The 12,663-nt window shown below is 48.7% G+C and overlaps 1 protein-coding gene across 2 annotated transcripts in view; it reads right to left on the reverse strand.

Moving 5' to 3' along the window:
• CIMIP2A (ciliary microtubule inner protein 2A) overlaps positions 1-12,663 on the reverse strand; it is a 56,509-nt gene that overhangs the window by 13,847 nt on the left and 29,999 nt on the right. Inside the window, exons 4-6 of one of the 2 annotated variants that reach the window (XM_068248715.1) lie at positions 9,388-9,496; positions 6,344-6,438; positions 5,308-5,435 (exon numbers count right to left, since the gene is read on the reverse strand). In XM_068248715.1, coding sequence (XP_068104816.1) covers positions 5,415-5,435; positions 6,344-6,438; positions 9,388-9,496 — 225 coding nt within the window. In that variant the 3' untranslated portion in view covers positions 5,308-5,414. Of the gene's footprint in view, positions 1-5,307; positions 5,436-6,343; positions 6,439-9,387; positions 9,497-12,663 lie in introns of those variants that run through there. The other variant, XM_068248714.1, reaches the window with a different exon arrangement.

Genomic DNA, 12,663 nt, shown 5'->3' on the forward strand with positions numbered 1-12,663 from the left:
ACCGTACAAGCTAATTAGGCAGCAATTTCGCCATCTCACAGTCTCCTAGCAGAGATCACTGCTGCCAATTCCCCTATGAAGAGATGGACTAGTCCAAAACCTGTTGCTTCTGTCAGATTTCTACTACCTATTGTAAGTGACAGCAACATAGGAGAAAAGTAATTTATGACTCACGCTACTCTAGAAAAAAACTTACTTCTTATTTGTATGTTTGTACATATTTTACAATTTTGTGCCATAGTGCCCCTTTTAAAGTAAATGGGAACCGCATTTAGAAAAATGAGACAGATACTTACCCAAGGAGAGGGAAGGCTCTGGGTCCTATAGAGCCTTCCCGCTCCTCTCCTGGTCCCGTTGTTCCAGTGCTGGCTCGCCCGGTAGCAGTATTTGACTAAATTAGTTAAATACTGCTTTACCCGGCCGAAGGTTCCTCAGAAGTCTTCAGGGAGCCCGAGTGCTCCTGAAGAAGGGCGGCCCTGTACTGCGCCTGCACAAGCACGCTCTCTTGCACGCTCACGCCTGTGCAGTATGGAGCTGCACGTCTTCGGGAGGACACGGCTCCCGAAGACTTCCAAATACCCCTTTGGTGGGGGATTGAAACGGGGGGGGGGGGGGGGGGAGGGAAGCCAGCACAGGATAGAGGGCACCGAGAGAGGAGACGGAATTTTTAAATGCGGTTCCCATTCACTTTAAGATGGCCATGCACTAAAGGAATCTGAAGGGAGTGGGATCTGTTGCTGGTCCACACACTATATACCGATTTTCAATAGATTTCAGGATGAGGTTCAGGGATGCTTTAACCTCTTCGCTACAGTCAGTAAAAGCATTGAGCATTTTTTTGCCTTTGGGAGTGTTACACTTTTCCAGCTTATGGTTCGGCTGTACTATGTCCCACATTGACTAGGATTCACCAACTCTCTACAATAAGTGTCTTCTCTCCATGGGGCCCATATGCAATTCACTTTCTCACCTAACTCTTCTCCTAGGAGATAATTTTTCAACTTCTTTTAAAATAACTTTTCAGCATTTTATAATAAATAAAAAGTACCAAAAAGTAGGTAAAAAAGTACTATGAAAAATATTTTGAGTATTTTCTTGCTTGCTGGTGGCTTAAAAGGCAGTTTAACCACTTGATGACCACAGTGCTAAACCCCCCTAACGACCAGCCTTTTTGTGCAGTGCTGGGCTGTGCAGGCTTTTCAGCCTCCTGCACAGCCCAGCTATAGAGCCCAGCGATCGGACTCGCCTCCTTTTTTGTCCCTAAGGGGACAGGCTGCCAGAGGTGTCTGAAGGAAAAAAAAAGGAAAAACTGCTGCAGTGATCAGCCTCTGTGGCTCTCCCTCCCTCCCCCTCTCCCCTCCGGTGTCTGAATTGGAACAGGACAGTGATCCAAGGATGTCTCAGAGGATGAGAGGACGGCGCTCCCTAGCCAATCAGAGGCCGGGGATCACCGATCTCGTACAGCACTGCGGCCCCCGGCAGCGCTGTACGCTTGTAAACAGGGGATTTCTTTCCCCTTTCGTTTACAAACAGCCTGCTAGCCGCGATCGGCGGCTAGCAGGCTACTCACGGAAGGCAGGGAACGATCGCGCATGCGCGCGGCCGTTCCCTGTGAAGCTGCAGCCCCAGGGCTTGACGCCAATTGGCGTTAGGCGGTCCTGGGGCTGCCGCCGCGTTCATGCCCATTGGCGTGAGGCGGTCTTCAAGTAGTTAATGGCAAGGTGTGAAAATATCACCTAGGAAAAAACTCAGGAGAAATAGTGAATTGCATATGGCCCATGTCTCTCGGCAGGGCAGAACAGGAACTAACGATCCACAACAGTATTGATAATTTTATGCAGTAACAAAGTAGGAGAGTGACATCTACAGGCCAGATGTATGGACACCACACCAGTGTTCCCCTCTGTGCCACCATTGAACCTGTGACTCCAGTGTCCCTTTACTGTCCCCCTTTGCCCCCTGTACTTTCATGCCCTCTCTGTGCATCCTCTTGTGTCCCCCCCCCCCCCCCCCCCCCCCCCGGGCCTCTGCCTTCTCCTGTCACCCTTAGCTCCCTCTTTACCTTCTGTCTTCCTATCTCCCCTCTTTGCCGCCTTCTCTCCCACTACTGTCCATCTCCGCCTTCTCCTGTCCCCCATCCTGCCGCTATTAACATTCTTCCTTGTGCCACCAGAACCAACTCTCACATGTGACAATGTCCCGCGCCACTCTTGGAAGCTCTCTACGCTCCCCAGAGCGGCAGAGGTGACATCATCACACCCACGTTGTGTTCGTAACGGTGGGTCACTCAGTGCATGTTGACCATTTGAAAACTGGAGACTACCTGTAATTCTCCTGTTTTGGTGACAGCTGGCAAAGATGACATTTCCTCTTTCTTCTGAAAGTGTCCTCAAATTTCCTGTTCCATGCTTCAGACAGGATGCGGCAAAACCTCTCCAATAGGATCACAGACGGACATAAAAGCGGTCAGAAGTTTTATTCCTTTACCGCTCACCAAAACAAATACTCTTTTTTTTTCTATTGCTTTCTATTTTAAGAAAACAGAGGCGCAGACACCAGATTACTTTGGGTGAGTTAATTTCCATAACCGCAGCCCCTCCCTGCTTCACTCACTGAGATGTCATTGTTAATAGGCTGTATTTAAAGGGTTAGCGTACTGCTCAGTAAGTGTGATTAAAATGAGGCCTCAATCAACGGGGCAACAAATGCACTGGCATGGCTGATTTTAGCACCGGTTTATAATACTGACATATTATTATTACATGAAACAAAACAACAGGGTTCCTGGTGACCGACTTAAAGAAGTTGGATCATAATTATACGTGCAGAATATAATATTAAAGCACAACTAGGCAAATTCTTACAGCTCAGCTGTCAGATTGTGAAGTGGCTATAAGCAGTTTATAGATGCAACGCGGTGGGCGGAGTAACTATTTTGTGAGTCAGGTGTGCTTATCTAGATGCAGTGCAGCTTGCTTCCTGCGCTCTGTAGATTCAGCTGGTGGGCGGGGTAGTCAGCGGTCCTCGCTCCTGCCACTGCTTGCCAGGACCCTCCTTAACATCGTGGCCACGTTCCTTTTCTGGCAGCAGTGCTGCTTGGCAGAAAATCGAGTCATGTAAAAGCAACTTTACTCTGAGACCACCAAGGTTGACGACTTTAATTAGAGGGCCTTTAATGCAAATTTGATTGGAAAAGAGGGACTGCCCCTCCGAAAAAGAGACACAAGCAGACCCTATTACTGGTCATGTGTGTCGTTTGTACTATGGCATGCTCAGTACTAATGCACTTAGTTACCGTCCCATCTGTCTGCAGCGCTAACCAGGGGGGGTAGGGGGGGGGGAACGATAGGCTTAAAGTGGATCCAAGATAAATTTTTACTCATTGAGTAATTGTGTTCCTTTCATATAGTTTATAGATAATTCCTCAAGCCAAAAACTTTTTTTGATTTGTTTTAATACTCTAATTCCCTATAAACTAAACAAGCCTCGCCCACAGCTTCTCCAGAGAGCCTTGGCACTCTCAGCCTTAGTAGCAAGGGCTTATGGGAGCTCAGTCTGGGCAGGAGGAGGAGAAGGTTACTAGCTAGAGATTTCAGAGGCAGAGGAGAGGGGAGTGGAGTTTTCACAGGCTGAGGGCTGGAGATACAGAGCAGCTTGCCTGTGTGTAATGATCACAAGCAAAATATGGCTGCTCTCAGATCACAGGAAACAAATAACCATATACTGTTGAAGCTGTTTGCAGCTAGATTTGCTGTGTAAACTATCTAAACTTTAGATAAGATGTTACTTGCTGTAGTTAGTCTTTCAATTCCGCTTTAACCTACAAAAACCTGCACGTAAAGTTTTGTAAGAGACATAAGAGATGTAATTTCGAGTGCTAGCTTTTTTTTTTGGGGGGGGGGGGGGGGGAGGGGTAATAAAATGTTGGAGTAAACTGGTGGTAGTGCCTGTGCACGAGCAAATCTGAACTGGGCATGTGCGAGTTCTGAACTGTGCATGCCCAGTATAAAGAAAGAGAAGATGTGCAGAAGCATTTCCTTGGAGCATGTGCATGCCCAGTTGAGAATCGCTTGTTCACCACTCCGTCAATATCCAGGAGTCTGTGGGGGAGAAACAACATTGAACAGGGAACGGGTGTACGGTGCAATTGTGTTTGCGAAGTGCGAGGAAAGAAATTGGGTGGGAAAATATTTTTAATTGCTGGATCGTGAACAAAGAAATCACATACTGGTGCGATTGGTACATGATGTTCATGTGCTTCTATACTGTGTATAGCAGCTCAGGCACACACTAAATACAGCAAGATGATGACTCCACAATTTGATTCATGACGTTATTTTCAGTACAGCAGAGTTCCTATGGAACGAGTGTGAGCACTGATTTTTGGAGTCCGGGTGATTGGGCTTACTGAACACAGGTCACACACACAATACTTGTCAGTGTTGGTGAGACGCTTGTTGTGGGTGACCTCATAACCTCTCACTGGTTAATTACTTGTAAGTCTGAGTCATTGAGAAAGTAAAAATAAGCAGATAAGATAACAGGAAGTGCGTGTTCCGCCCTGGGCCTGTCCCAGCACGGGCCTCACAGTCCCTGGTTCTTATAGGTGCGTACAAATGCACTACAAAAGGCAACGATGGGTCCGCCGGACCCTTCCACTGGGCTGTCTTTTAGCCGACAGTAGTGCGTGTGTACTGAGCGGATCATTCAGAAACAGCCTTATCAGTCCGCCGACAGCGTGTACACACGTGCTACTGTCAGCGAAAGGACCGCCCAGCAGGAGAGTCCGGCGGACACATCATTGCCTTTTGTAGTGCGTGTGTACCTTCACCACCTTCAGGAAATTCATTTATTTCCTGAGGACGCTATTTGCAGTCTAAACGAAACGTCAAATGGAACTTCTGGCAAAACTTTATTTGTATATAGCGGGAGCAGGATCCTGTGTGTGCCTTCATAGCACAGATTTCCCATAAACCCCTGTCAGCCTCAGGCTGACGACGGGTCTGTCGCTATGGAGGGGGCGGAAGGCTGACGTCAACGACATTGTGCGACAGATCAGCTTCCGGGGGATGATGAAGCAGTGAGTACAATGGCGTTGTGCAGTGCTGGGGTGTCGGATCCTTACTGATCCTCATGTGACCGCTGTACACACGCTGGTCTTACGTCCGATTCTTGGCCACTGTGGTCGTTATCGCCCCCTAGATTGAGTTTAGACCAGTGCGAGTATGAGCAAACCTAAACTGAAAATTAAAAGTCAAAATAAACATACACACGTCATACTTACCTCCTGTGAAGTCTTTTCATCAATCTCTTTCTCCTCTCCTGCATCCTGTTTGTCCACTGTGATGGAATTCTCTGTCCTTAATTCTGAAAATGGCCATAAACCACATGGCAGCTTCCTGGTCAGCAGACTGTTAAACTGTAATATTGCCCACCTGAGCCATAGAGAAACATGAACATTACCTTGTTCTTCTGTTGTCCTTTCAGTTATAAATAATAGCAACTGATATATTTCAGCTTTGACAAAATCTTGTCAGAACTGGAAGGGATCATTGTTAGAAGAAAAGGGTAAGATTCTGAGAGGAACTGACGGCGAGGTAAGTATGTAATATTCATTTACAGGTACAGCATGCGTTTATTTTAAATAATTTTACTTGGTTCAGGTTCCCTTTAAAGAGACTCTGAAGCGAGAATAAATCTCGCTTCAGAGCTCATAGTTAGCAGGGGCATGTGTGCCCCTGCTAAAATGCTGCTATCCCGTGGCTAAACGGGGGTCCCTTCACCCCTAACACCCCCCCCTGCAAAATCAAGGACCAACTTGGTCGTAAATTTTGCTCTTCCTGGAGGCAGGGCTAACGGCTGCAGCCCTGCCTCTCAGCGCGTCTATCAGACGCGCATCGCCGCCTCTCCCCCGCCCCTCTCAGTGAAGGAAGACTGAGAGGGGCGGGGGAGTGGCGGAGGTACGCGTCTGATAGACGCGCGGGAGGCAGGGCTGTGGCGATTAGCCCTGCCCCGATGCGGAAGCGCTCCCCCGCTGCACGGAGGGGATTTGGGGGATCCCCCGTTAAGCCGCGGGATAGCGGCGTTTTAGCAGGGGCACACAGGCCCCTGCTATCTATGAGGTCTGAAGCGAGATTTATTCTTGCTTCAGACTCTCTTTAAGCAGAATGTGATGATATGAGCATATGACCTGCAGGATAAGCAATATCATTCTGTCACAGTGCATTATGGGAGGCAATGTGGTTGATTTAAAAGACAGAGAAACCCTCTCAAGCCTAAACTACAAATAAAATACAGCATTTTTTAAAAAAATTATAAAAGTGGTGAATGAAAAAAACTTTACCTGGTGGCGGTCAAACTCGTCCATACAAGCATTGACAGACACTGAAAATCTGGAGCCCATGCTGCAGTGACTCTGGGGGATAAAGCCGGCATAACCTTGCGGTATAACAAAATAATTTAATTTACTGGTGAGAGCTCTTCAGTCATAGAAACGTTGCCATTTACAAAAAACATTTTCCTGCATTCAATAGGCAAAGTAAACTTAAAGTGGACCTGAACTCTTGCACGGGACAGAAGGAAAACATACAGAAATGCTCCCAGTATGTATTTAGGAAGTTTAACCTGCCTTAGTCCTTCCTCTCACGTCTCCCTCCAGACCACCGATCCAGTGCTGGGAGCCTCTGGAACTTTGCATCCACGATCCCGCCCATGAATGAGCACGGACGAATGCCTGCGCAGTAGCATGGAGTCACTCAGCAGAAAAAGCTAAACCTGCGCCTGTGCAGTGTGGACGCACTCGTTCACGGACGGGACAAGTCCTTGTTGAAGAGGTTGGGGGGGCGCAGTGCTGGATCAATGGAGACAAGGGGGGCTGGGAAAGCCTTTTGCCGTAGTGCGATCTGGACGGCAAGCCACTCCATAGATATGCAGATTCGGCAGCAGAGCCGTTTCTTGGGCAGGGAGACCGCCCTGGGCGCAGACCGGCAAGTAGAACAAGAGAGGAGCAGGCAGAAGGACATAACCGCTAGGGAGCTGGTGACGCGCGGTTCAGCCAAATGGAAGAAGAAAGACTACCAGCGCAATCACCTTCCTTGACTCTTCCTGGGCTGCCTGCGTCCGACATCAAGTCATCAACTCGTCACCACCGCATGATGACACCTGATGTCTTGTAGCGGTACTGCAGGCTGTGAGTGCGCAGCCCCCATGGAGGAGTCAGCTTTTCAGGCTCTCTTCACCTGTGTGTTTTCCTGCTTCCTCCTGGATAAGCGGCTGGTCACTAGTAAGTAGGCAGATGTACTTGTGACCTGTTGCTGTGTGACTGCCCCTATAGAGTAAGGGTTTGCAAGTCCACGGGGGTGGGGGAGGGGGGCGCAATTTTTACACCCTCGCCCTGGGTGCTATTTAGCCTAGAAACTTCCCTGTTCAGCAGATTCAGCTCAGATTCGGGTCCGTTGGAAATAGGCAGAAAAAGCTGCAGACTGCCCTTAAATGACATATGGTGGAACAAGTAACATTTCACATGTCTTCGAGGTGCTGTGGCTCTTAGCTTACCGGACATCTATGTAACAGGTGTCTGGCTGGGGAGAGCTATGGCCCTGGCCACTGCAGCAGCCCCCTCCATTATGTAATCCAGCACAATGTCAGCCAATTCTGTGGAGGACATGTGAGAAGGGAATGGCAAAAATCTCACCCCAAACATAAGGCCACAGCTGCCTGTAAACTGTAAAACCATGGCGCCACCTAGTGGTGACCATAATAACTGCATACTATGAGGCTTATGAAAAAAGTGACAATTTGGAAACAGTTCCTGAGTTTTGAATACTGGTCAGAATGTCTATGTGGTGATCGGAAGTATTGTCTTTCCCTTAAAGTGTACGTGAGACGAAAGAAGTCTCAGGTTGCCTAGCTGTCCTGCTCATATCTCCCAACTTTTTGAGATGAGAAAGAAGGGACTATTCATAAGAAAAATTGTTTTATAATTTAAACCACACTGGTCCTTTGTATCCTGGTTCATTTTCCTTTATATTAACATTTTAAAATTAGTAATATATCAATTTAAAGGATGGTAATAAAGTTTAGAGTCGAACACATTTTTTTGTAGAAAAAAAAATATGTATTTACATAGAAAGAGGGGCAAAGTCCTGAAAGAGGGACAAATTAGGAGGAAAGAGGGACAGGGCTCCCAAAGAGGGACAGTCCCTCCAAAAGAGAGCCAGTTGGGAGCTTTTGTCCTGCTGATCCTCTGCCTCTAAAGGCAGCCATACACTGGTCGATTGCCATCAGATCGACCAACAGATAGACCTCTCTCTGATCGAATCTGATCAGAGAGGGATCTAATGGTTGCCCATACACTGCAAACAGATTTTGAATCGATTTCGGCATGCTCGCCGCCCCTGCTCCCCTGGCCAGCCGCAATACATTACCTGTCTGCCGGCGCAAACCCTGGGACATCACAATCTCATTTCTTCCAGCGTACTTCTCCATCTTCGCTTCACTTCCTGTCCCATCGTGTTACAAGCAGAAAGTTCAAACAGTAGAGCGCACTTTACTGTTTGAACTTTGCTTTCTCTCAGGACGGGACAGGAAGTGAAGAGAAGACGCCAGAAGACTCGCAGAACCCTTGTGCAGAAATCCGTATAATTCCAAAGGGTTCACATACCTTTTACTGCTGCTGTAATCTAAGACACAAGTTTCCCCTTGTGTGCGAATGGTAGTTACCTAAGGTTGTGCCAGCTATAACCATGTGAGTAGCACCATACACCTTGCAGGGCCGACCCTAGACTTTTTGCCGCCTGAGGCAAAATTTAAAAAAATCGCCACCCCCCCCCCCCCCTCCCTCGCCTGGGTCCCCCGATCTGCGCTCCCCTCCAGCTGTAAATAGTTAAGTCCCAGCGGCAGCGTATAGATTAAGAGGCAACGGGCGGGGATCACTCACCTTTTCCGCGTTCCAGCGAGTGCTCCACTGACGCCACTTCCTGCAACGCCGCCCAGTAAGTGGGCGGCGTTGCGGAAAAGGTGAGTGATCCCCGCCCGTTGCCTCTTAATCTATACGCTGCCGCTGGTACTTAACTATTTATAGCTGGAGGGGAGCACAGATCGGGGGACCCAGGCAAGGGAGGGGGGTGGGTCCGACCCCCCTCCCCACCGCTAGGCCCAATACCACCTTTCTGCCCGCTACTTCTCCAGCTCAGCGGGCGGCCCCCCACCCACAGACAGTGCTGCCCCCCCAGATGTGCCGCCTGAGGCAAATGTTTCACCCCGCCTCATGAACGGGCCGGCCCTGACACCTTGCATAACATAAGGACAGACTCTGCATTCTACGTCTTCCCAGCTCCACCCCCTTCTTTTTAGCTGTATACTATGCAGGTATGCTTGCTACCTTACCCTTTATAGCTCTGCGTTGTAATGATCCCGGTAATTCTATCTTGGGAAGCCTAGCGGCTCTGATAGGGGAAGTGTCATATTCCCTTGTGGGATGCTGCCAAGTAGCTTCCTGTAAGGACAGACACACAGGTTTTGAAGAGTTAAAGTAGTATGAAACTCAGCATTTCTTCTTTGCTCTAAAAGATTATTTACAGCATAAAACATACTGGCACTGAAAAAAAGTTGGCAGAACAGCATTCAAACAGTTAAACACGGCACTTTATTTCTTCAGTGGACAGCTTCTGGCCACATCATCCAAAGTGGTGATAACATTATCTTTTTTTTTACATTCCTTTGTCTGCTACAATTAGTATACAGCCAGCAGCACACTGACACTAAGCTTCACTCATTGTAGAAGCAGAAAGAGCTGAGAAGTGGCCACTGGATACATTATAATAGATAAATACAGCAGCTATGCGGTAAAATGCAATGGCAGCTTTCCTTTCGTTTCCATGGCAGCATTACTACGGGTTAGTCCCGCCCCCTAACCCCTACAGGACTTGTAACTATAAATTCTAAGACCTGCCCCTTAGCAAGTGCTTTTTTTTTCCGTCCTCCCTACAGGACTGTCAGGCTGTAGCAGTGCAGCTTGAATCGTTTTTTTCTTTGTTTCTTTTTTTTTTTCCCCTATTATTGTTTTTGCCCTACCTGCTGTTGTCTTGACAGCCGGCCACACTTGCCTCGGTGTGAAGCCCCGCCGTTTGGTCTTAAACAGACTTAGGGCCCGTTTCCACTAGTGCGACGCGATTTCGCCGGCATTCCGACGCTTGTAAAAACGCATGCGGGTGCGTTTCCGCATGCGTTTTACCCGCGATTTCGCGTGCGATTTCTTCGCATGGCAGGGTGCCATGCGAAATTAACCATGACACTGCCAGGACCAAATAACATTGGGAAGGGTGCGAAATCGCACGCGAAATCGCGGGTAAAAACGCATGTACCAAACGCATGCGTTTTTACTATTAAATACATTAGCGGCGATTCGCACGGATTCCCGACGCAGACGAAAACTGTGGGTCCCGCCGTGCAGATTTGGCCCGCTGCCAAATCGCTCCCGCACGCCGCACAGGTGGAAACAGCCCCATCCACTAACATTAGCTATGCGAATCCGCATGCAGTGCCCGCATGCGGATTCGCCCTAGTGGAAATGAGCCCTTAGGCCTCTGGTGCCCCATCTTTCTGCTGGTCTTTCTGGGGGCCTCTCTCTCTCTCTCTCCCGCATTAGGCGCTGTAAAGCAGCGCGATCTTTGATTGGGCAGCAGGGAGTTCCCTCTGGCGTTCCGCTCTGGAACGCAGGAAGCGCCGGAGGTGATGTCGTTGGAGGACTTCCGCTTGGAGGCGGAACAGTTGAAGAGTCGGTACTGCCGACCGCAGCCCAACGCTGGCATAACGTGGAGAGCTACAGAGGAGAAAGCAGTTCACTTAGCCTCAGGAGGAAGCAAGGTATGTCTCTGCCGAGTCGCTGGAATGGGACAGGATCAGCTAGAGTCTTTACTAATAAACTACGCACTATTGCTTGTGTTGCAGGTTCGTGCTACATTTGGGGGGCTCTGTCTCTTGGCGGTGCAGGATCAGACTGCGCAACCACAAGGTATAATCTGAAGCTGTTGTTCAAAATGGCAGAGATATCGCACCAGTGCAGGCATTATATATTTTTTCTTTTCTGCTGTTGATATACAGGCTATACTGCCGCAATGGAGGATAGGGATACTCCCCTGGCTGCCCAGCAAACAGACCAGCAAAACTCTAGGTAGGGCACGGTTTTGTTTTTTTGCTATCAGTTAGCTATACCATGAGGCTGTCTTTTGTTTTTAGACTGTAACAGAGGGTTTCTGTTCTTCTTTCTTTCAGCCTGTCACAAGGCGAAGCTAACCCCTCCACATCTAAACCTAGATCTTCCTCGAGGTCAAGCAAGTCTCAATCCCACAGGGGGTCACAGAGCCATACACACACTAGTAAAGACAAGACATGTTGGGCATGTGGCCAAAAGACTATGCCAGGGAAATTAGTCGGCACAGACTGTTTTTATTCTATACCTATGGAAGAGGAGCCTGAGCAGGACCTAACTTCCTTAGTAAGGGAAATAGCGCAGCAATCATTGGCGGAGCAAGCGACATCATCTACAGCAGCTCCGCGAAGAGACGAACCTGCTAATTTCTCGGATTTAGAACAGCAGGAGGAGGAAGATGACCTAGCAGTAGGATTTGACTTCTCCCTGGTGACATCATTTGTAAGATCTGTACGGGAGGCCATCCAGTGGGAAGATACGGAAGAACCTGTGGCTAAAAAACAAAGGTTTTTTTCCACATCTTAAGAAGAAGCCACTTACCTTCCCGGTAATGGAAGAAATCACGGAGCTTATCCAGGACGAGTGGTCCAAGCCAGAAAGGAAGGTGGTCATGAATAATCGCCTGTCAAAACTATATCCATTGGAAGGCGAAATAATATCACAGCTAGACACACCTCCCACAGTGGACGCCTCAGTGTTACACCTAGCTAAACACGTAACACTTCCCCTAGAAGATGCGGTGTCTTTCAAAGAACCGCTAGAGAGGAAGGTTGATGCAGACCTGAGAAGGGCATACTGTGCCATGGGAGCAGCCTCCAAACCTGCTATAGCTCTCACCTCAGTATCCCGAGCGCTGAAAGCATGGACGGATAACCTTGAGGGAGCAATCCAGGCTAATGTGGATCCTAAGACCCTACTGCTAGCCCTGGAGGAGTTTCGGCTAGCGTCCGACTTCATAAGCGAGGCAGCGATAGATATTATAAGGTGCGCTACAAGGGCCATTCTAAATACTGTTACGGCGAAACGGGCCCTGTGGCTTAGGCCATGGTCCGCAGATGTCAATTCTAAAACTTCATGGTGTAAAATTCCTTACGACGGTACAAACCTCTTTGGCTCAAAAATGGACACGGCCATATCCAGGGTGACAGGTGGTAGGTCTGGATTGCTCCCTCAGGACAGAAGACAAAGGAGACCAAGAATGGGGGAAAGAAGACCCTACCAAAATAAGACGAAAGATTATCGAGCAACCAGGCCCAACCAGTCCTTTCGGAGAGGATGGCAGGGAACTCAAGCGAGTCTATCGAGGTTCAACAAACAGCGAGGTTCCAACGGGGGATCACAGCCCGCTAAGACCTTCTGAGGAGACGCCCGCCCATCTGGAGGCGGTGGGGGGACGCCTCCAGAAATATGTGAAGGTTTGGGCGGAAGAAATAAGAGACCCCTGGGTCATA

Source organism: Hyperolius riggenbachi, chromosome 8 (assembly GCF_040937935.1).
Source record: "Hyperolius riggenbachi isolate aHypRig1 chromosome 8, aHypRig1.pri, whole genome shotgun sequence".
Taxonomy (NCBI): Eukaryota; Metazoa; Chordata; class Amphibia; order Anura; family Hyperoliidae; genus Hyperolius; species Hyperolius riggenbachi.